This window comes from Myotis davidii, unplaced genomic scaffold (assembly GCF_000327345.1).
Source record: "Myotis davidii unplaced genomic scaffold, ASM32734v1 scaffold889, whole genome shotgun sequence".
Classification (NCBI taxonomy): domain Eukaryota; kingdom Metazoa; phylum Chordata; class Mammalia; order Chiroptera; family Vespertilionidae; genus Myotis; species Myotis davidii.
The window spans coordinates 484,416-509,631 of NW_006299519.1; the positions used below are offsets into that span (position 1 = coordinate 484,416).

A 25,216-nucleotide genomic window follows, 5' to 3' on the forward strand; every position below is an offset into this window, starting at 1 on the left:
TATTTTTTTTTAAAAAAAATTTCAGATGGTGACAGAACAGCCTTAAACAAAGTGCGGAGCCCTTCTAAGGATGGGTTACATGCTCATGCAGCCAGCCTTAGCAAAGGTTTATATTCAGGGAAGTCTCAGACAAAGGTGTACTGTTGGATACCCTTCAAAGTCTGATTCATCATATTGACAAGAGGTAGAATCATTAAATTAATTCTTTGTACTTGCATAGGAGAGAGAGAGAAAGAGAGAGAGAGAGACTGAATTAGAACAGAGAGAGAAAGAGAACACATACACATACGTACATATGTAGTGGTAGTGCTTGGAGCTGAAGCCCATTGGGAAGGGTTTGTTCATTATCAGTGAGGAAAGAGTAGGGTAAGAAAGGGATTTATCAGACTGTATTGAAGGTACCAGGAAGCAAAAGGATATCACCTATAGGGTATTTGTTTTCAGTATTGTTTTAGTCCTGGCCACTAGAGGCTCCTGCCCTTAGGCATGTGCTTTACAGGGACCTACTGTGTTCCACATTCCACCATGTACCTCTCCACAGGGCAAGGAGGCCTGAAGGCCAAGGAGAAATGCTCACTCAGAACCCATACATCCCTTTTTCCATCACAATTGGGGTACCAGGACTATAATCCCTGTCCACATAGTCCTGAGGCCTCTCCCAGGACCTGTGTAGACTCTTTTAGGGTCTGCCCCCCCAGGAGTGAGCCACTTAACCAAGATAATTATCCAATAGTTGTTTGTGGGATACACAGAGGGATCTTGGATATACAAATGCTATGTTTGAACACAAGTATTGAATATATTGCAGGACAGAGCAGGGGTTGGGAGGAGAAAGGGGAGGGGAGAGTTTTTGGGCGTCATGGGCCAGAGGTTGGTTTCTCTAAAGAGGTTGTCATGATGGTATGCTTGTCAAAAGAGGAGCACAGCTGATTTTATTTAAATGTGTCAGCTTGATTTATAACTTCTAAGCATTTATATCTATGATATGTGGACACTTGCTCCAGGCCTTGCAAATATTAGAGTCAGACCTGTTAGCGTGCATGCCCCCCCCCCAATGTGAGGGCTAAAGTGCCTTTCTTCAGAAGAAACTTACATCATGGTCTGAGCCTCCTGGAAGAATTCATCTTCTGACATGGAGCCCTCCTTGATCATCTTAATGGCGACATCATACTTCCCTTTCCACTTGCCCAAATGGACTACTCCAAACTGTCCACTTCCCAGCTCTTTCAACAGGGTAATCTCTTCTCTTTTCAGTTCCCAGATTCCTAATAAGGCAAGACAGACGCTCTTTAGGATGAGAATATAAGGCTTTGGGGATAACAACGTCCCAAGCAATTTCTTCCCCAGTAACAGTTTCATATTGGCAGTATGAAGAACAGCAAGATTTTTTAGTTGACCACTTAAAAAAACCCTTAGTAATGTGGTCTTATGAACTATTAGGCCACATGATAATACCAATAGGACAATATATTTCTTAAAGCAGCTATAGCCATTGACAAGAAAGCTTACACTTTGCCCACCAGAGGCATCATGGAAAGACTCAGTGTCAAAGTGTGCTGATGTTCTTAGCTTGGTAAAATATCATATTTTCTTAAATATGTGACCTGGGTGGATGTCATTATCCTAAATATACAAGGGTGAAAAATGGCTCCCTTTCTTCCAGGCACAGAATCCTAGAAGAAGAGCTGACAGGCAATGGGGTTCTAGAAGCTGAGGATTGGGTCTAATAAGAGAAAATTTTTGAGAGTCTTTTAATCAAATGCTAGAGAGATTACAGAGTTAGGTTGGGAGGACAGAAAAGTTATTTGTTTATTTGTTTTTAGAAAATGAACAAATATATTAGAGCTGAAATCCTCCCTGGCACAATCTTATAAGGATGGCCTTCCTGTCTTCCCTATTTTTTTTCAGTAAAATAACTAACTAACTAACTAACTAACTAATTAACTAACTAACTATATATATATATACTAGAGGCCCGGTGCACAAAAATTTGTGCCCTGGGGGTCCCTCAGCCTGGCCTGCCCCCTCTCATAGTCCGGGAGCCCTCAGGGATGTCCTACTGACAGCTTAAGCTCCCTTCCCATGGGGAGTGGGCCTACTCTGCAGTCTGGCCTCCCTCTGTGGGAGGCGACCAGGCTGATCAGGGGAAGGCAACACCCCCATCACACTGCTGCTGCTGCCACTGCTAGCAGCCTCAGCTGCCTGAGACTTGGCCTGGCCCTCGCAGCAGCAGCTGCCATCTGCGGCTGCCTGAGCCTTGGCTGTGAGGGGCAAGGCTCAGGCAGTTGCTGCAACTTTGTCTGGAAGACGTCTGGTCTTATTACTATCCTAATATATATAAAGAGCTAGATGCCATCATGACCGAACGGGCGACCGGTCACCATGAAGTGCATGGAGCACCTCTTGGTCCCCCCCCCCAGGCCCCTGAGCTGCTCACCATGAGGGGGGACTGGTGGCTGGGTGGGACTGTTGAGCGGTGGTGGCGGGCTGCTTCGCGGGGTGGCCATAAGCTTAGCAGAACAGTCACCCAGGTGGCAGCAAGTTTTGCAAAGCAGTTGCGGGGCGGGGGAGTTTTGCGAAGCAGTGGCAGGGTGGGGGAGTTTTGTGGAGTAGTCGTGGGGTAGGGGTAGGGGGGAGTTTCATGGAGCGTCCAGTGGCGACCTTCATGGGGCGGCAGCAAGCTTTGTGGAGCAGTCAAGGGGCAGGGGGGAGCCTCTTGGAGCAGTCGTGGGGTTCGTGGAGCATCTTGAGGCGGGGAGCTTCATGTAGCATCACAGGGCACCAGAGGCCATGCGACGGAGGCCAGGCTAGGCCTATGAACCCTAACCACACATGATTTTGTGCACTGACCACCAGGGGGCAGCTCCTGTGTCGAGTGTCTGCCCCCTGGTGGTCAGTGCATGTCATAGTGACCGGTCTTTCTGCTGTTCAGTCGATTTGCATATTACCCTTTTATTATATAAGATATATAATATATCTTTATTGATTTTAGAGAGGAAGAGAGAGATAGAAACATCAATTAGAGGAAATCATTGATTGGTTGCGTTCTGCACATTGGACCTAGCCCACAACCCAGGTATGTGCCCTTGACCAGAATCAAACCTACGACCCTTCAGTCCGCAGGCTGATGCTCTATCCACTGAGCAAAACTGGCTAGGGATATATGTATATTTTAATTAAAAAATGGTAAGAAATTGAGTTTAAGAGCCCAATGATATGTCCATACCACTTCCCAAAGACACGGAGGTGGGGACCTTGTTGGCCTTGGTCGACACAGGGTGGCGGAGTCGTGTGATCATGCCTGCAACAGAATCAGCATCATGTTATCATATCACATCACATCACATCACATCACATCACATCACTTCACACATCTGCTTATACTCCCTCCAGAGCAGCTGGAAAAGCAGAGTTCAGGATGGTGATATGCAGAGAATGAATCTCTTCTGTTCATAGTCATCCTGTAGTTGTATCAGTTTGCTTGACTTGACCAATTAGCTCAAAGTACAGCAAAAATTAAAGGAATAAAACCACTTTATGTCATCTTGAAAATCCCATCAAAGTGAGTGACTTGATAGAGTTTTTCATTTAAAAAAATCCCATTTATATGTTGCTATCTTTTTATAGTCATATATTTAAATATGTATAAACACAGTACACACATTTGGTAAAAAAAAAAAAATCAAACAGTGCAGAGGGGTACAAAATAAAAAGTAAACCACTTGATTTAAAAAAAATTAAACTGTCAAGTCATTTTAGTTGTTTACATCAAGTTATGACAAAGCTGGGTTAAAATAATCATAGTATTTATAGTGGCTTGAGAGAACACATTCAAAAATATATGCTTGTTGCTTTAGTTGTGTGAGGCTTTCCAAGGCCTAGAAACTGTCACAGGTGTTCTTTTTCTCTCCTTCCTTTTTCTATATTTATTTACTTTTTATATGAGTGGTCCTCAAATGTTTTAAATCTTACACCTTCAATTGTAAAAAAATATTAGTGCACTCCTCCAAAATATGTATATACGCAATTGCTGCTGTATTGATACATTATGTGAATCATAAAGTGTCCTCACAAATAGAAAAGTTAAGAGAATGAGATTTTAAAAAACAATCTAAATAAACATTTTACTGTTTTGTTTTTTCTTATACCCTGTGGGGTTGCTTGTGCATGCTCTGGAGAGGAATCATCACACTTGGAGATGTCTATATAATCCCTTGCCAAGGATCCTTTGGAGGCACTACAGGTTAAAACAAACAATTGATGAAACTAGGACAAAAGAAAAAGTCAAGCAGGAACCAAAATTAAAGCGAGGAGTGAGTCCAATTCACTTAATGTGCATGTAATCAGGTTAGGTAGAGTTGCACGATTTGACTCTGAGCCCACAGCTTATTACTCACTGTTGGAAATTCATCCAAGCACTGCCTCTAAGTGGCACTAGTCTTGAAAAGACATTTAGAGGGGATTCATTTTTTTTAACTTTTTTTCTACATTTATTGAGATGTTACATATAACATATATAACTGTAAGGTGTATAATGTGATGATTTGGTACATGTATGTATTGTGAAATGTTTTCCACAATTAGGTTAGTTAACACTACCATTTGGAGGGATTTCTATATACAGTTTTGCCAGTCAATCAGGCAAACTTTGGTGAAGATGTGTTGGTGAAGATGAAGGCTGTTGCTGTTGGTGGGAGTGTACGTTTCTGAAAAGCATTTGACAATCTTTAAATTTTAAACTTTCTTAACCATTATTTCAGAAATTACCTTTCTAGGGAATTTGGCTACAGAAACACTCATATAGTTGCACCGAGCTATGTTGGCAGGACTGCACTGAAATATTAATTGTAATGGGAAAATAGTGCATATGATCCAACTGTTAATCAATATAGGGTTAGGTGAATATCGTATGAAGTAATTCTATAATAGATTTCTCTATAGCTGTTAAATAGACCAAAGTAAGCTATACGTATCTGCATGCAAAGACCTCCAAGACATGTTGAGTAAAGAAAGCAGCTGGAAAGTGGCATGTGTAGAATGATCTCATCTCAGTAAAAATATAATGTATCTATTTATACATATACATATATACAATTAATGAATAATAAGTGTTAGTACCAGCATAGTAAAAATTCTTCCAGAACAGATACCAACTTGTATATTATTGGAGAGATAACCTCCATGGACGTATCTATAATGTTTAAATTTTGCAATCAACTTTTATAGGTAGAAAAAAACCCCGCAGATATTTTTATAAAGACAATCTCTACATCTAAGTCATTCAGCTCACTCAACTTAAATTTTCTGGCATTATAGAGTTTATAATGTTATATTCCAGGAAATATGGGTTAAAAATCACAGCAGGCATAGAGCGTGAGAACATTTTTTTCTTACTTTCATGGTTCCCTCTAATAATTGAGAATATTAGGAGGATCAGTAGCATCCAAGAAAACTAATATTTATCAACAAGGACCCATAAAAGAAAAACTGAAATAACTTACCTGCTGAATTGTGTTGATGATAGTGAATAAGCTTTGGAATGGAATCAAAACAGTAGTTTTCTGCCAGGTACAATTTGTTCTCAGCATTTGTATGCACATGGTAATGTTTGACGGTTCCTTTCTTATCACTAGTAAGAAAGAAAGACTGTTAAAACATTTTTAATAAACAATTGAAGCTTCATTGCATGATGGTTAATCATCTTAGGTATATTTGAAAATTTTGGAGAGGGAAGTCAGAGAGGGTTTCCCAGTCTTGATATCTGGCATTTTCCTGGGGGTATCCATGACAATTACCAACTATGAAAGAGGGCTCTTCTCTGACTCAACATATCCTTTGTGCACATACAGAATTCATGTACAATAAAATTCCAACTTTCCAACTGTTCCTCCCTTAGTAAGTATAAAGCTGGAATCTTCTTTTAATGATTGAAAGCCCTGCAATTCTTCAGGATCATTATTCTAAAGAGCAATTCTTTTTAATGGTAATAATGAAAATTAAAATGTGGGAAGCAATGGTGATTAGGCTGTGGGTATTCTTCCCTGGTGTATGGTAGGAGGCTCTCTGGGGCAGTGAAACAGGCAGGATGGAGTGGGTGGGGATGTCCTTTAATTCCTCATGTAAACTTGTACCTTTTTGACATAAAACATTTTTCTTTTGCTCTACTTTTAGAAGACAGTGGTGAATTAGGCTAACTGATTTAGGCTAACTGGGAATAATATGTCTGTCTTAGATTTGAGAGGATTGCAGAGTGCTTAAGAACTGGACTTTGAGTCCAGTTCTACTGCTTGCTGGCTACCTTATCTGTTTGTTATAAAGATTGGAGAGATTATATACATACCAATCTGCATTATGCTTGGCACATAAGAAACTGCTACTAAATCGTTGTTGTTGCAATGCCAGCCTAGTTAAAACTGCAATTATAAAAGGGAGAAAGGGTACTTTCTTGTTGCAAATGGCTAACCAGCTCTTAGTGTCAGTATGAAACTCATTCAAGCCCATTGATGGTGTTTAGTAAAAGAAGGCTTCTGTATTCATTGATTTGGATGATTTTAATTTGATTCCTTATCCATTTGCTGATTTTTCTACCTGGTCACCTCAAAAATAAATCTGGTGTCAAGAAACTTGACTAGAAAGACTTCTGATATGAGTCTTGGCTAAAACTGCAGGACCAGAGGGCCACAGAGCTTTTGATATTCAGTGAACCAAGTCTTTTACCAGTTCTTCCTGAGTTGGCTTCAGCCAGCATCCAGATATGCAACCTAGTACATGAGATGCATCGGGGAATTCTGGCATTGGAAAATTCCAGATGACTGCATAGAATACATCCTATTCTTTCAAATTGGAGATAGAAATTGTGTAAAAAGTCTCTCAAAATAAAATAACTTTTAAATCACTTAATTATTGCAAAAATACATATATACACCACAGGGCAGGACATATGGAGAAGGCACCAAGGCAGAGGGTCATTCAATCCAATCATTAAAAGAGGATTGCACACACAGAAAAAAATTTTTGCTCAAATGCTTCTAATCAAGTTTTGTTCATGTTATTATTTCAGAACATTGGGAGTTTCAGTGTAGGAACAAGTGTGGTTGAAGGAACAGGAACTTTGGGCTGTTAAAGGCCCAGCTTCAAGTTGACATTTATGAATCTTGTGGGTGGGTCTTTATAAGCTTTCTTTGAACCTCAGTCCTCTCATCTGTAATAAGATGTAAATAAAAACAGCTTTCCTATTTGCTTCACAAGATGATTAGAAGGAAAAAAGAGCTAACAACTAATGGGAAAGTGGCTTGTAAAACTGAAGTGGGATCCTGATGTCCTTAAGGGTGATTTGCATAAGATGACTGGGGAGGTCTTTTATGCCTACGTGTTGGGATGGAGGTGGTGGAGCAGGTAGAATTATTACTCTTTCCTAACAACAATTATAGTAATTGGTATTAGTTTATTGAGTGTTTACTATATGCCAGGCACTGTTCTGATCTGATACACAAAATTATTTTATTAATGGAACATAATAAACATCATGTTCCATTTTCAGATAAGGAAGTTGAGGCACAGAGTTTAAGAAACTTGCTCAATGCCAGAAAGCTTTATAAATGGTAGAGTCAGGATTTGGAACTTGAGGAGTAGCTTCATATCAGAACTCTTAACCACATGGAGAGGCCAGTATCCTAGAAAGAAGCTATTTGGGGAACACAGCTACATTGATTCAACCTTTTGCTAACTCTGCACCCACTGTAAAAACTAACTTCAGATGTTGGAGTAGGTTTCTCAGCCCAGCTTGTGTCCAGGACCAACAATGTAGAGGCTCCAATGCTATTTTTCTCTTTCTAGACTTGGGACTGAATTGAGAGGAGGAACCCAGGGTTCCTTTAACAATTATTTACTGACGCATGCTGTGCACTGGGCACTTTGCTGCAACCTGGGATAGGCAGGAGAGGATCCCTGAGAACAGCCTCTTGGAAGTAGCGGGGAGAAAGGCCACTACAAATAGTCTCATTCAACATAAATACTTTGATCTAAAATTTCAGAGTTTAAATATGATGATTAAATGACCAGCATATTCAAAGAATACACAAGAAAAATTAAAAAAATCCATGTCATACTTACTTTACAGCCTTACTAAATAAAGACACTGTGTACATTCCCACTTGACTGGAATTTCTAACCATAAATGCTCCTTCTTTTCCCTGAAAAGGAAGGAAAATGAAAAGAAACAGAAAACATTTTTGTTGTCCTTGAAAATGATTTTTTTTCCTGGTAGGCAGTAGGAAACTAGATCTTTTAGATTCGCTTTATTTTTTTGTATTTTTTAAAAAATTTATCTTTATTGTTGAAAGTATTACAGATGTCCCCTTTGTTTGTTTTTTCCCCATTGACACCCTCTTCCCCATACCCACCCCTCCCAAACGTTCACCACCCTATTGTTTGTGTCCATGGGCTATGCATATATACATATAAATTCCCAGGTTCATCTCTCCCTCCCCCCACTTCCCCACCCCCACCTCCATCTGAAATTCACCAGTCTGTTCCATGGTTCTATGTCTCTGGATCTATTTTGTACATCACTTTATTTTGTTCATCAGTTTATTTTGTTCATTAGAGTCCATAAATGAGTGAGATCATGTGATATTGATCTTTCTCTGACTGGCTTATTTCGCTTAACATAATTCCCTCCAGGTCCATCCATGCTGTTGCAAATGTAAGCCATCCTTCTCATAGATTCACTTTAAATCTCATTGATGGCACAGATTAGTCAACAGTTGGTGCAGAAGGGGACGCACAGTGTAGCTTTCTTCCTTTTCTCATTCAGTTTCTTTACAGATCTACCCTGTGTGCTGCAACTTTTTCTTACCAGTTAACTTTGAATCCTCCATGATAATTTCCTCTGTTTTGTATTTATGTAAGCCTAATGTTTTAATTCAGAAATAAAATTTAAAAGCACATATCATCATATCATACTCTTGAAAGTTTTAGAAAACCAAAGGTGTAGAACAAATCTTTTAGTTCTTTGCTCAACTTGTCTTTCTTAAGGACTTGTGTTAATTCTAAACAAATCCACATTCAGAAAGAGTAGATAAAAAACTAAGAACGTGTCAAAATACCAAGTTAGTGAAGTCCCCTCTCACTTTGACTCTTGGCTGGACCATGTGACTTGTTTTGGCCAATGAGACATTAGCAAACATGAAAAAAAAAAACACAGAGACTTGATAGTGCTTGCACTGAACTGTAGGGCTCATGCTCTTCAACCACTGCCTTGAGATTACCATGCTGTTAGGAAGTTCAAATTAGCCACATGGAGAAGAACTATGGCATCCAGGTTGATTGATTCAGCTAACCCCACCCTGCCAGTGACTGCATCCACATGAGTGACCCTATACCAAACCTGCATAAAAACTTCTAACCCAGCTGAATCACTTAGAGAATTGTGAGAAATCATAAATGTTGTTTCAAGCCATTAAATTTTGAAGTGGTTTATTACACAGAAATATATAATGGGAACAGGGGAAGTAGCTATATGTGAAGGGCATGGTAACCTATAGGCTGGACAACCAACACTATGATAATGTGACTGCCTAATTAGCACTAAGGTTTCTATAAAAAGTGGATTATCCTCTGGAGTCTAGACCCAACAATAGAAAGAGATTCTTAGGCGCTATTTTAAAGATCAGATTATTTACCTTTTGTCTCAGTAACTGTTCAGCTTGTGACCTGGAGATGTTACCTGCAAACCAGCTGCAATAGGAAAGAATTCAATATTTGACAGTTAGTAATGTTTAATTGCATAATTTGTCATTCAGCTTTCTAACCTATAAATTGAGACATTGGCCTAGATCAGGGATTTCTAAACCTTGCTGCTCCAGAGAATCACCTGAGGAACTTTTCAGAAATACAGATTCCTGAATCTCCACCCCCCAATTATGATTCTGGGTAGAGCCTGTATATCTTTAATTTTAAGTGGGTTGGCATTAAAGAACCTTTGGCCTCCTTCTAGGTCAGTGGTTCTCAACCTTCTGGCCCTTTAAATACCGTTCCTCATGTTGTGACCCAACCATAAAATTATTTCCGTTGCTACTTCATAACTATAATGTTGCTACTGTCATGAATCGTAATGCAAATATCTGATATGCAGCATGGTCGTAGGTGACCCCTGTGAAAGGGTCGTTCGACCACCAAAGGGGTTGCGACCCACAGGCTGAGAACCGCTGTTCTAGGTGATCTCTGAAATACAATAGAAACATCTCTGTCTAGTTTTAGAGAGACAGAGGAATTTCAAAACTCACTCTTGGTCATCCAGGTTTTCCTCTTCTTCAGATGAACTTGACTCAGGGAATCCCCTTAAGAAGAGAGAAATCAAATGGATAAAAAAAAAACACCAAGAAATAATCCAAGTATCTAACAGTACAATATCAAATCCCACCCTGCTTTCATCCACATAAATGAAATGTAGACGATTAGCTTTCCCTTTTTGCACTTGGGAAGGTATCAGCAAAGTGAAGAGAGAGTGACTCAAAAACTGAGTTCATGCTCAGTTTAATAAGAAAATGGCTGTTTGATACAAGAAGTCCCCAGGAGGCCCCCAGGAATGTGGATTTCATTGAGTCTTTCAGAAAAGTGGGCTCATGAAATAGATGAAGATGCCTTCAGGGGCAGCTGTAGTATAAAGTTAAAAAAAATCGCAGGTTGTGTATAGAACTATTCTTAGAGAAGAGTTATTTAACTCTAGGTTATTTCTTTTTCCTCCTGCTAGAGATGCCTGAGCCAGGTATATTAGTGTTCATGTTAACATCAGTGTGTGTCACCAATGATGGAAGTGACAGATCAGAGTGAGGGTAATGGTAACCCACAAGTTATCAATTCAGACCAATTTAAGGTTTCAGAGAAGCAAACTACATAGATTTGGGGGGTTTACTTTAAATGTAAAGTCTAGTTGCAAAATTGCTGCAAATTTGGTTAGTTTTCCTGCAAATGAAAGCAAATCCCCAGGGTAAAAACTATCTGAATTTGATATACCATGACATCTTTGAGGTGCTGTGATTCACATTTTTTTCTCTTTGGTTGCTGCATGCAGAATCCTCACTGCTATAAAAAAAAGAGAGATACATTTCATAAATTTATATTTATTTCTAAATGTTAAATGACAAAAGTAATTTTGTTTATGTTTTAGCTTTATTAAACATTGCAACCCATGTGTTTCACTTGCTATGGAAATTTAAGCTAACGAGTCATTGTCACATTTCTGTCCTTGCAGGGTCTCCAATAAAAAGCAGTGGTTTGACAGTATTCATAGACAAAAGCAAATTCTTAATAATGGCTCATAGTAGCCCCAAACAATAGAAAATTTGGATTAATAAAACATCTTTACTGGTTTTGCCATGCTTTTCTTATAGATATATGCAAGCATTCTATTGCAGCCATGTTTAAAATAGGTTATTTTTTTCTTTGCTGTTGTGATTAGAATTAAAAGTCTTAAAAATACTGAACTTTTAACTCCATGTAGACACAGATGGATGAGCAAAATTTTATCATCCTCTGTCGTCCATCCTTTTCTCTTTGATTTTGGGTGTTGAGCAGAGCATGAGGACTTATCCAAGTTCAAAGTCTGTTTTACTTGGATTGTAATACCTATTTCCTGTTTGCCTGCATATCCCAGGCTCTTATTCAAAAATCACACTTCAGAACTGACAAGTTTTCTTAACAAGGAAATGCTCCTCTGCTTCCATTTCCAGGAGTGCCTCCCTCTCCAACTTCCCAAACATCCTTGCTCACTAGCATAGCTTTTTCACTTCATCTCTGCAGAAGAAAATTCATATTTAAAAGTGCTAAAAATATAGTTAAAATTTTTCAACTAAAATTTTTTAATTAAAAAGTTTGTCCATATAATGAATTGCTATATAGACATTCAAAATAGTGAGGTAGGTTGCACAGCAATGTGAATGTACTTAACACTACTGAACTGTACACTTAAAAATGACTAAAATGGTAAATTTTGTTATGTTATACCACAATTAAATTTTTTTAAAATTAAAAAATAAGTATATCTTCATGTATGCAAATGGGGAAAATATCTAAGATGTTAGGTAAATAGAGCAAGTGGCAAAGAAGACTATATGGTAAGAACTTGATTTTTTAATTCTATATATGTGGCAATGTGCATAGAAAACATTTTAAGGAAAATGCATAGAAGAATCTACAATGTTTGAATGCTTTAATTAGAACATGGTTTATTTTACTGCTCAGAAAAATAAAGAGTAAAAAGCAGCTCAGGCTAAGATAGTATGAATGACAGAAAGTCAGACGTCCTTATATGAGTTGAGAATCATGACTGTATTTTTACAATCATGCTCCATGAAGACCTTATAGCAATTATTATAATTCATTTATAGGTGATGTAATGCTGCTCATGCTAAGAAGTGATTAATCAATCCTTTGTTCAGACAGCTAGTTTCCTGAAGTTCTAGGGAAAAACCTAGGGTTGGGACTATATCTTGAGTGCAAAAGCTAAGGGTGGTGTAAAAAAAACTCAGTATCCCAGATAAATAGTGTTTTAATAAAATATTTTTAAAATAAAAATTAATGAAAAAAATCCATGAAGAACAAAATATCAACTTTTTAAAGAAAGCTAGGATTTGGCAATCTAGTTGGTAGCTCTGCAGCAACCCCATATGGATCAATAGTGCTGACTACTTATTTGAATGCTGGTCAGTCAGTTTCACTGCACACCTCCCTCAATGAATCACTTGGGCCTCTGGCAGGGAGGGGAGCTGGCACAAAGTTGACATGACATTCACTCTCCTTGAATCTGGGCTTATTGTCTCCTTCCAAGAACACTAGGCTTCAGGCAAATAAATGTAACTCCTGTCCTCAGACACCAGCCATAGATTAATACATTTGGATTCTATCTCCACTTTGAAATGAAAGCTACCATGACTTATTATACTGAAGACAATAGCAAGAATACATTGATATCATTTCATGTTCCATATAGCCCCTATGGCTGTATCATTGGTACAGTGAGGCATTTGCTTTAGGTAAAAATGATGAAGATGGAAAGAATAAAACAATAAAAGGACAAGGGAGAAAACAAAAGAGATACATGGTGAGTCAGAGAGATTCTCTGCATGCTTTGTAAAGAAATACAAACACCAGTGCCCTGGAGGGATGCTAATAACTGGGTGAGAAGATGTCAGACAGTGGATAGCATGATGGGAGGAAGTATAAGGCAGCACATAAGGAAGGGTAATCAGTTGACCCTTTCTCTATTGTCATCTTACAATTCAATTTCATATTTAGTGAGCATCAAGTGTGGGGCTGACTTGATACTAAAACCCAGAGATATACAGTTTAGGTACTGTCTTCAAGGTAGTTTCAATTTTGGTTTTAGGGAGCCTCTTTTGGCTTAAAAACATGAGGAGACTAATCACATCCTCGGGAGGCAAGCTTAAAATGCTACTTGTCATTTGGCCAGTGATGCCCAAGCACTTTACAAGTCAGCCCACTCTAAACTCTCTTCATATAAAGAACATAATTTAAATATTCTGAGTTCTGGAATGTGGGGTTATTAGGAGGGAAGGGGAAAGAAAGAAGATGGAATAAAATGCTCAGGTATTACTTAGATCAGTAGATTGGACAGACTAAATGGAAATACTGTGCTGCTCAGTCCCAGTGGGGCCACTGCTTCTGGCTCAAACAGTGAACATTTTGTAACAAGACAACCCTATCTCAGCTAAGACGTGGTCCTTTGAGAATGAGGTCCAAGGCAGGGGTGTAATGTTTATTCTACCTGCTGAGCAACCAGACTGAGAACTGAGGTTTACCTTTTCAGTTTTCTTACTTGCCACCAGTCAGGGCAATCTTCCCTTGGAACATACTGCATATTGACGTTTGGCTGGGAGTCATAGCTTTTCTTTGAGTCACTTTCATACTGGACTAGAGTGGTACTTGAAGATGGTTCATCCATTTTGAAAATAGGAACTGCTCGAGGAATCTTCATCTTTGAAGGATAATATATATTAATAGATCACAGTGAAGCACACAGATTCATGAACCAGGAACTAACAACCTAGGTACATCAGATCTTAAATTAAAAATGAAGGAAGTAAAGAGTGAAGGAAGGAAGGAGAGAGAGAGAGGAAAGAAGGGAGGGAAGGGGAAAAGAGAAAACAAAAGAAAGAGAAAGAAATAGAGTGAAAGAAAAAAGAGGAAGGAAGGAAGTAATATAACAGAAACTGTCAACTTTGCTGGTTGGAGTTTGTAGTGGTAGAACCATATTGAAAAGCGATTTACAGAATCTACTAAAGCTGGACATGCACATACGCTATGATCTAGACAGCCTATATACATAGCCAACAAGGAAATCAAAAGACATGTAAAAGAATGCTCATAGTATAATTAAGTTAAATAAATTGGAAATTACCTAAATTTTATCAGGATAAAGATATTGTAGTTGTAATAGGCTAGATAATGTTCCCTCAAAGATGTTCATGTCCTGGTCCCTGGGACCTGTGAATATGTTACCTTACATAGTAAGAGGGACTTTGTAGATGTGATTAATTTAGGGATCTTGAAGTGGTTCAATATGGTTCTAATCCTAGATTATTGGGGTAGGTCCGATATAATCAAAAGGGCCCTTATATATAATCAAAGGGAAGACAGGAAAGTCAGATTAAAGAGAAAATGTGTGTATGGAAGCCGAGATCAGAGAGGAAAGAAGATGCTACCCTACTTTAAGCAATAAAATAATAAAATAATAAAAAATAAATAAATAAAGTATTTTTTGTTATTGTTGTTAAAAAAAAAAAAGAAGAAGAAGAAGATGCTACCCTACTGGCGTTGGAGATGGAAGAACGGTTCAGGAACCAAGGAACACAGGTAGCCTCTAGTCTAGAATCTGGAATAGATTTCTCCCTAAAATCTCCAGAAGGAATACAGCTTTGTGGACCCATTTTAGACTTCTGATCTTCAGAAGTACAAAATAATAATTTTTGTTGCTTAAAGTCACTAAATTTGTGGTAATTTGTTACCACAGCAATAAGAAACTAATACAGTGAGTTCTGGCCAGTGCTCTCAGTGGTTAGAGTGTCGGCCCATGCACCAAAGGGTTGCAAGTTTCATTCCCAGTCAAGGGCACATATCTGAGTTGCAGGATCACTCGCACCACCCCTCCTTCCCAGGTCGGGGCTCATTTGAAAGGCAATCAATCTATGTGTCTCTCTCAACTCCATCTCTCTCTCTCTCTCTCTCTCTCTCTCTCTCTGTCTGTCACACACACACACACTTACCAGTTGGGGGCAAGCAAGCCATCCGTGGGGGTGATCAGGACAGTAGGTGGCAGTTTGGAGTGAGAAGGCCAGCAGGGGGCTTTTTCTTCTTCTTCTTCTCCTTCTCTCTCTCTCCCTCCTCTTCCTCCTCCTCCTCCACCCCCTCCTCCTCTTCCTCCTCCTCATCCTCCTCCTCCTCCTCCTCCCCTCAGGTGATGATTAACAACAACAACAAAAGAAACTAATACAGTGGCATATCCACACACTGGAATTCTATATGGCAATGAGAATAAATTATAACCACATAATAAAAAATGAGAAAATCTAATAAATTGAACAAAAGAAGTCAGACAATAAACAACTATATGATTCCACTTATATAAAGGTTCAAAGCAGGCAAATAATCTATAATGCTATAAATCAGGCTAGTGATTACTCTTGGTGGAATGTAGTAACTGAAAGGAAGTATGAGGGTACCCCTAGGGTTCTGTTCCTTAATGTGAATGTGGGTTGTAAAGATGTGTTCAGTTTGTAAAAATTTATCAAACTGAACATATTTAGGACTTGTACACTTTTCTAAGTGCATGTTATACTTCAATTAGAAATTTACTCTGAATTTTTATTTTTCCACACTGTATTTTACTTTTTTTCCAGGGAGTAGCATCCTGGAAATTTTAGTTATGCAGGACACTACAATTTATGAGCTTGGAGTGGTTATCTTCAAAGATAAATGCAGTGGAAAGTTCCCTAATCAGAAATCTAAACAGAATAGCTAGAAAGCAAATTTTAATTTTCGTCAGCTCAGTAAGTCCTCTACTGAATATTCTGATAAAAAAACAAAACAAATGAAAACATACTTTTCACAATACTCTCTCTGATCCCTGATCCCTTAGGGCAGCTTATAATCAAAACAGACCTTGGTCACTGATTTGCCTGACTGATAATTTTCAACACATTTCCCAAAGAATTCCTTGCTCTAGACTAGATGCAATGGTGTCTGGCTCCTAAATTATACTTTGCTCTTAGTTGTGTTTAAAACAAACTTTATTGGAATATAATTTACATACCATAAAATTCACTTTTTATATTTCAGTGACTTTTAGTAAATTTATCAAGTTGGGCAACTATCACTACAACCCAGTCTGAGCACATTACTATCACCTCTGTAAGATCCCTAATGTCCTTTTATAGGCAATCCCCATTCCCATCCTGGCCTCAGGCAACCACTAATTGACCATTTGTCTCTATAAACTTGTAGTCTGGACATTGCTCTTAGTGTTTCACAAGGCCATAATTTTTAAGCTTCAGGACTGGAGCATGCATCCAAAACAAAACAGCAATGTCACTGATAAGAAAAAAACACACCCAAACCTTAATAATTGTATTAGTTTCCTGAGGACTGCCAAAACAAATTAGTACATATTTGGTGGGTTAAAGCAACAATCTGTCACAATTCTGGAGGTTAGAAGTCCAAAATCAAGGCTTCAGCATGACCATGCTCCCTTGAAAAGTTCTAGGAGAGAATCGTTGCTTGCCTCTGTCAGCTTCTGGTGGTTCTAGACATTTTTTGCCCTGTGACAGCATGACTCCAATATCTGCCTAGGTCTTTAAATGGCCGCCTTCTCTATGTATCTCTATGTCTTGTCATCTTGTAAGGATAGAAGCCACTGGATTTATGGACCATCCTAATTCAGTATTATCTCAACTTGGTCCTTAACTAATTACATCTGCAAATAACCTGTTTAGGTCACAATCTGAAATTCTGGATGAACATAAAATTTGGGGGACACAATTCAACCTACTATAATAAGGTATTTATTTTTGTCCTTCATGTTGGTTCACAAAGATTATATTGTTTTTACTTAGAAAGATAGAAGTAGTGTATGTGAATGTGTGCAACTGAAAATAAGTATCCAAGACACCATAGAGCTGATGGGTGGGTGGAAATGCTCCTTTAATTTCAGGTGAGCTTCCAGAGAATCACTGGGAGGCCATTTTATGTCTCTTTTGGCATTTGAGGAGGCTGATGCCCACCTGGGGAAACTAAAAGCAGGAGACTATGGCTATGAACTCAAGAAAGCAGAGCACAAGGAGAGCAGCAACCTGTACTGTGAGAGCAAACCACATACAGTTTCACTAAGTAAAGCATCCAAGGTTTCGTTTGTTTTTCTGGAGGCCAACTTCACCCCTGGGAGAGGGCTGGCTGGAAGCCATCTTGAAAACTCTGCTAAAAATTGGTGAATTGACCCAGCAGAAAAGTTGGGGCCTAAAATCCCAAGAGCTAAGAGTCAAGACATTTCCTCTGTCGTAAAACTACATGTTCCGAGTGGGAAACCCAGAAAAGTCCCCCATAAGATAAAGAAATGGCATTGGAAAAGCCACCACTACCAAAGCATGATGAGACCAACCATATATGATTGTCTCTTTTTCAGTAGACCTGCTCTTCCTGAGCCCCAACCCTGAAAAGGTCAGAAATCTCAGCCTCTCCATGAGCCTTTCCCTAAAGCAGGCCGTACTCTGATGCAGACTTGAGCTAGGTAAAGGAGAAAAGTTTTAACTTGCAAAGATGTTCAAAGTTGAGTGATTATAGCAGGGGTCCTCAAACTTTTTAAACAGGGGGCCAGTTCACTGTCCCTCAGACCGTTGGAGGGCCGGACTATAGTTTAAAAAAAAACTATGAACAAGTTCCTAGGCACACTGCACATATCTTATTTTGAAGCAAAAAAACAAAACGGGAACAAATACAATATTTGTATTTGCATGTGGCCCGCGGGCCGTAGTTTGAGGACCCCTGGATTATAGCATTGGATGGGAAAATTAGAGGCTATTCTCATGACTACTGGTAATTGGGAAAATTTATATTACCTGAGAGTGACTAGAAGAAAGCCCACCGAGTGTCTTTGAAAGGATAATGGAGAGAAAGAATTATGTTGTTTTCTGCTAGTGCTCTATGTGGTCCCATTCCTTCACCAGATTTACAGGAGGCAGTCTTGGCCATGCTAGTGGTAGTTCAGGAATGATAGCTAGTAACAGCTGCCTGTCATATGTGATGCTATCTCCCACATGCACCATTTTAGTGACTATTTATGTGCTTACAGGTTAGAAAAAGGCCCTGTTATTAAACATAAAAATACAAAATGGTTAATGGTTCTGTATTTGAATTCATTATTTGACATTGCCATTGCTATTGATGATGGTTCAGTTTTTCTCTCTGTTGGCAGTTTGAAGGAAGTCTATATCTGGCAACTCTTGATTTATTTACTAAATCCTGATCATGAGAAAAATTAACTGTTGACTTACCATTCTGTCTGGGAAGGCGGGAATTCTCAGTTTCTCTTCCTTTGTTGCAATGTTCAGATCAGCATCTGAAAAATAGAACCAAGTAATATCAGAAGTAACTTAAAATAAAACAAAGCAAAAGATCTAATGTTATGATTCAAACAATCTAGCTTATGTAATACATACTGCAGATTAAATAAATTTAGACACATCTTGAGTTATTGTTGCTTTCCTGTATAATACCCAAATAAAACACCACGCCCCACCATCATCAGTATTCTCCAAAAATAGATAAAAGAGTCAAGTTCCTCTAAGTCCTAAAAACTATTTATTTATACCAAATTTCCACCTTGTATTTGAGTAGCATATATCTAATTGCTTAGGAAGGACCTGTGACCCTAGGATTCAGATTCACGTCCGATTCATCTTTAATTGACTCATACAAGATTCTTATAAATGGCTGATTTATAAATGAACAAACCTGTTTTATTCATTTTTCTATTCTTATAATTGTTGGTTTCTCTTTCTTCCCACACATATAGATAAATATCCAGGTAGTGAGTGTGAAGCTATTATATGCCTTATAAATGGGGTGGCCATGTGGTTTATTGACCAAATTGGAACATTCCTGACTGTGATAAGTAGGCTTTTAATATAATTATACCAGGTCACCAGATGCAGAATGAGACTGTCCCAAACAAATGGGTGTATGGTCAACTTTTTCCTAGGACACGTACCCTGGAAAGAGGGTGGCCCAGGGCATTTTGGAGACAGAAGGAAGCAAAAACACTCAATCACTTCCTTTCTGTGCCCATGGAGCTTTCCTATAACTCAGCAAAGGAGTCAAGATAGTAAATTACACTTGGACAGATAGACAATATTACAGCTGCTATATTATGCAGCTGTAGACAGAATACTTCTATATTATGCAGTTTCTTCAGAGGCTGGGGAAGAGCCTGTGGCACTTAGAACACATGGCAGGTGGCATCCAGCTGGAGCTTAGAAAGATAATCCAAAGGCAATGCTTTCTCTGGCCTTTCTCCTGATCTTCCCCTGGGAGTGAGGGCAAGGTCAGAGTTGGAATCTGTCTGTCCTGCTGGGTAATGATATCAGATCATGGACAGAATAATTGGGGGAAATGATTAATGCTGTAAGGAGACATTATTCTTCAGTCCCTCACAGTGGAGGGAAAATCTACACAGTAAATTCTGAATAGTTCATTAAATCACTATAATTCAAGAGTATAAAGGGCAATGTGATCTCATTAAGATGAATAAATATTCATTGTGTAGTCTAATTGAAATAGAATACACAATGCATATTAATTCATTGATTTTGTTGTAAAATGACCAGCAGTAACATTAACATTAACATAATTATCAGGTGTCAATACTGTTATAAAGTGAATGTGGATAACATTCCATATTGTCTGTGTGTGTTACAGTTTATAAAGTTTTATCACACAGTTGATCTCATTCAATTCTTTAAAGTCATAGTAATCCAAGCAAATTTTGTTCAGGCTGCTAAAACTGTTATTACTTATTGACAACTTCATATCATTAAACAATGGTAAACTAAAATATATAACACTGTCTCATGTAAGTATCCTGGTGAAGGAATGGGACTCAAGGGTGCAAGAAGAAAATAACATAATTCTCTCCCTCCATTATCCCTTCAAAACCACTCCGTGGACTTTCTTTTCTGTCCCCAGATAAAATCTCAGGTAGATTTCTCTAGGAATATAATTCTGGATAGAACCCTTTATTAACTCTTCTGATGTTATTAAGAAATCAACAAACATGTAGAGGATGGCAAACCACTTTAAATATATATCTTAAAACTTGGCCATCCATCATTGTGTTATATATGGTGGTTAAAAGTTTTACTTAAAATGTTATCCATTGACATATTTTTAAAAAGAATGTTTTTTTCAGTTTATGATTTAATTTATGAACCATGGTGATATGTTCACCATGTTCTACCTATTTGGAGTTTATCTTAAACCAGGAAGAATTACAGGAGGGAATAAACAGCTTGATTTATTATTCAAATTTGAAAAATATTTCTCATGGAATAAAAGAATGACAGATGTTAATATTGTTATTATTTTAATAAACATTACCCAATTGACCCTAGAATTAGATTTCATTTGCCAGATAGCATCTGTGAGGCTCAAATTTCATGATGCCAACCAATATAGCACACCTTGTTTTCCTGAACTGGCGAGCTGTTTTGGCTTGTGGCAGATTTGCCTAATAGGGCACCATCTACCCAGGGACCACCCAATAGAGGGGTCACCTTACATGCTTCCCAGAGAGTACATCCCGGGGCCGCTTTGCAACTCTGCTGGCAGCACAGGAACTTCCCGTCCACGAAGAATCCACTGTGGTACTTGATCAGCAGGTGGGGGTTGCCCCTTATCTCTGGGGAGCAGGCAGGAAGAAAACACATTCAGTAAGTGCTTTTATCAAAGAACAATGAAAACATCATTTTTGCCAGCAACCAGGGTAAGAGCAAATGGTTCCCAAAGGATATGTCTTTCACTTAGAAGTTAAAAAGCCCAAAAGAAAAATCTAACCATGTGTATTGAAAGAACAACTCAATAACTATATCAGTTTTCTAAAAAACTAGCAGAAAATGCATATACAGATCAGCTTGGTGTTAGGATTTTAGAAATACATTCATAAAGGAAGTAAGCGTGTTATAGCACATGCATGTTGTGCTCTTGTAGCAGAAAGAGACTGAAGGGTAGGACTAGATATTAGCAAAAAGAAAAAAAAGGTTGTAATAAGTGTATATATCCCCCCCACTTTTTATTTTGAAACATTTCAAACATACAGAAAAGTAGCAAGACTGGTACAATGAATGTCCGTATATCTATAGCTCTCTCTATATATCTATTTAGATTTTATTTTACTTTTTAATTCTTTATTGTTAAAAGAATTACATAAGTCTCATTTTCCCCATTGACCTCTCCCCAGCTGTCCCCACCCCCCAGCACTTTATATTTAGATTGTACATTATTGTTATATTTGCTTGACCATTTGAGAGCAAGTACAGATATTATGACCTTAGTAATGTCACTCACAAATACTTCAGCATGTAACTTCTGTTAACAAGGACATGCCTTTATATAATCACAATGAAATTATCAAATTCAGGAAGCTTAACACATATACAGTACTATTACTTAATATATATTTCATATTCAATTTTTTCTCATTGTCCCCATAATATCCTTTTTAATCATTCATTTTCTTCTGATCTAGGATCCAACCCAGAGTCATGGCATTTAGTTTTCTAGTTTCCCTTGATATAGAACAGTTTCTCATTTTGTCGTTCATGACTTTGAACTGTTTACACTAAGGACTTAATGGTTTATGGGGCTACTTTTCTAGGAATGTGTGCATATTTTAAAACCCATGGAAATAGGACAAAGAAATCCAAAGAAATGAAATTGTGAGAGTGTCTACAGCAAGCTAGTGTCTCTCAAAACAGCAGAGAAACCTACAAGGTCTTCGTAGATAATAGTTCAAAAAGAAACTCTAGATGGGGAGGGTTGGTGCTACATGTGGCTTCAACTCTTTCCATCTTGATTTTTTTTAAAAAATATATATATTTTATTGATTTTTTACAGAGAGGAAGGGAGAGAGATAGAGAGTCAGAAACATCGATGAGAGAGAAACATCACATGCCCTTGACCGGAATCGAACCCGGGACCCTTCAGTCCGCAGGCCGACGCTCTATCCACTGAGCCAAACCGGTTTTGGCTCCATCTTGATTTTTTATTCATCTTAAGGACTTCTTATTTGGATCCCAAGGGAATTCTGCTCCCCCTTAACCCTGACTCAAGGAAGTGTACGGAGAGAATAATAACCACTTCGCTGGGTCATTGAGAAATGTATGTAAAGTGTCCAGCAGAGTGTTTGGCTCAGAGTAGGTGTTCAATAAACCGTGGGCTTTAGTAATATTGTTCTCTTAGTTTAACTCAGCTCAGCTTACCTGAAAAGCCTGGCATTAAAAGAAATATCACTAAGTGCTAATGAGAATTAAACATAAATTATTATAGAAACCACAGCAAACAAAAGGAGTTCAGTTTATAAAACACTAGTTTCTGACCTTGAGCTTTCCCAGAAGCCTAGCATATATACTGTATTGGTTAAAAAGTTGGATTTGGGTAATTGAATTGTGAGTTTTCCATTGCTAGGTATGTGACATTGGCCGTGTCTCTTTCACTTATCTGAAAAAATGGAGACTATATGACCCATTTTCACAGAGTTGTCAAGAGGGTTACCTAAGAAAAGGTTTTACAAGTACTTGATACAATAGCTGGCAAATGATACATGCTTAGTAAGTGTTAGCTATGACTTTAAATAAATATCCAAAGTACAGTAACTATAGGACCTGACATAACCCCAGAAGGACCTAGACTAGACTTTGCCCTGGAAAGGCAAGCAAAGTGGGTGGGGAGCAGGTGGCCTGGCTTCCTCCAAGCTGCTGGGAAGGACAATAGCCAGCACTGTGCAGGGCAGGGAAGGGGCATGAAGGGTATCTGATACCCAAGCTTCCCCTATGTAACAATGAGAATGCAAAATGAGGACAAGCATGGCATATTCTCTGAGGTTGGTAGGAAAATCAGTAGATTCTGTCTTGGCATTGAGTCCTTTCACTGTCACGTGTTTCTTCCACCAACCCTCAAAAGAACTCAATTGATGACGCCCTTTTATGGCTGTTTAAAATTACCATTTTGTAATGCTTTCAACCACTGACTTCGGCTGTCTTCATTTGATGCATAAACATAGAGAAGCCCATCTTTATAGACAACCTGGAAAGGAAAAGATTTAGTGCATTTAGCTATAATTGCATCATAGTTCACTATGGTGCAACTGCAAATTTTCTGTTATCCAAAAGAGACCTTGAGTTTCTTATATAATATCCATTAGCTCTGGAATTAGGTAGAAAAAAGTCTAGTTATTTTTATCCTCCACCTTTCAATGTGTTTTATCCCAGACACCTCTACACTTTGGAAAATCACAGCAGAGAATTAGAAAATTATAAAATGTTAGATATAACAGATGTCTTAGTGTTCTGGTCTATCCACCTACCCAGTGCATGACTCCTTTTACAGCCAGTTGGAAAATGTTTATCTGCTGTATTCTTTTTTTAAAAAAATTTCATAAGGGCTTTTATTAAAGAAAGATAAAGACTGGTAATAAACAAATAAACATACAGCACATTTGCTGTATAGTAAGAGGGATATCCTCAATATCTTTTCTTTCTTTCTTTCTTTCTTTTTTATTGCTTAAAGTATTACAAAGAGTATTACATATGTTTCCTCCCCTCTCCCCCCTTTGACATCTGCTGTATTCTTAAAAATACTTTCAGGGATAGAATGTCCTTCATTTCTACTATGCCATCCTCAACAATTTTCATATAGTCTTATCATTATACAGTTTATGCTTATAGTGAGTAAAAATATGTCTCCCTGGAACTTATCTCTGTGAGTCATGTCCCACTCTAACAATCCTCAGCATGTCATTTTTCTATTCTTTAAGACACTTGTTTAAATGTTTGAGGATTACAATGTCTCCCCAGATCCTTCTCTAGTTCACTCACTTTTGTGGGGAAATAATACAGACCATTTGTTAAACACCTACTTGTTTGGAAGATCTTTCCTAGATGCTTTAATACTTTAAGCCTATTTCAAATTTGTGAAAAAAAATTGATTATGCCCATTTTCAAGTGAAAAATAAACTCAGAAACTGAGTATGTTGTCCATGGTTACACAAGTATAAGCAGTGGCTAGGAGCTCTGTGGGGTTCCAAAGCCTGTGTCCTTTAAGTACTTCATACCCCTGTGATACAAATTTGAAGCATCTTCCATGAACACACACTCCCCTGGTTTCTCCCAATTGGGTAATGATCTTTTTTAAATCCAGAAGCACAAATTGTTCAGCAATCAGGTTATTTTATTTTATTTTTGGCCACAGATTTTTTTATACTAGCACTGGGTAGTCTTAACAATGGAAGGGTAGTCCATCTGCTTTTACATCAGAAAGATAGCTATTCATGATATAATAAAAGTAGGGCTTGACTTAATTCAAGCCACTTCCCAAGGTTACTGTAGGCACACTCCCACCTCCTATCTAGAAATGTTCCAAGCCTTGTCATTGTCTTAGTGAATCATTTTTCAGTATCTTTATTTATCCCCACTATATTGAGTTCATAATAGAAAATATTAAAAGAAGAGCCATCCAGCCAATGGAATGTTGCCTCTCCCCTTACCTGAAATGGGTACTGTCTCTCCACAGGGGTCTGCTCCTCGAGATTGACTTTCTCCACACATCTGATGTTCTTAATATCAATTGATCCTTTTCTGCTACCTCTTTTCTGAATTAAAAAATATATAAGATGCCTCGTGTAATACACAATGGTGCACAAAGAAAAGCATAAAATTAAGGTTATGCTTGGGAGGAAGATTAGGAAATGGGGTGGGCATGTGAGACTCATTCGAATTCTTCTGTAATAGACAAAATCCAATGACAGCAGCATGTATTTTCAAGTATGGAGACAAACTCATATATGCCTCCCAAAGCAAGTCTTTAAGCAGCACTTCATAATTTTGTTTGATAATCTTGAAACACATTTCAAATCATCTACCATGTGGTTAATCTA

The 25,216-nt window shown here is 38.2% G+C and overlaps 1 protein-coding gene across 1 annotated transcript in view; it reads right to left on the bottom strand.

Moving 5' to 3' along the window:
• The window catches only part of BMX (BMX non-receptor tyrosine kinase), a 44,208-nt gene that overhangs the window by 11,763 nt on the left and 7,229 nt on the right, over nucleotides 1–25,216 (bottom strand). Inside the window, exons 3-14 of the mRNA XM_006775212.2 lie at nucleotides 24,827–24,931; nucleotides 23,286–23,367; nucleotides 20,846–20,965; nucleotides 18,564–18,628; nucleotides 13,821–13,996; nucleotides 11,017–11,085; nucleotides 10,287–10,340; nucleotides 9,684–9,738; nucleotides 8,113–8,192; nucleotides 5,502–5,629; nucleotides 3,227–3,301; nucleotides 1,094–1,265 (exon numbers count right to left, since the gene is read on the bottom strand). Of these exons, the coding sequence (XP_006775275.1) occupies nucleotides 1,094–1,265; nucleotides 3,227–3,301; nucleotides 5,502–5,629; nucleotides 8,113–8,192; nucleotides 9,684–9,738; nucleotides 10,287–10,340; nucleotides 11,017–11,085; nucleotides 13,821–13,996; nucleotides 18,564–18,628; nucleotides 20,846–20,965; nucleotides 23,286–23,367; nucleotides 24,827–24,931 (1,181 nt within the window). The remainder of the gene's footprint in view (nucleotides 1–1,093; nucleotides 1,266–3,226; nucleotides 3,302–5,501; nucleotides 5,630–8,112; nucleotides 8,193–9,683; nucleotides 9,739–10,286; nucleotides 10,341–11,016; nucleotides 11,086–13,820; nucleotides 13,997–18,563; nucleotides 18,629–20,845; nucleotides 20,966–23,285; nucleotides 23,368–24,826; nucleotides 24,932–25,216) is intronic.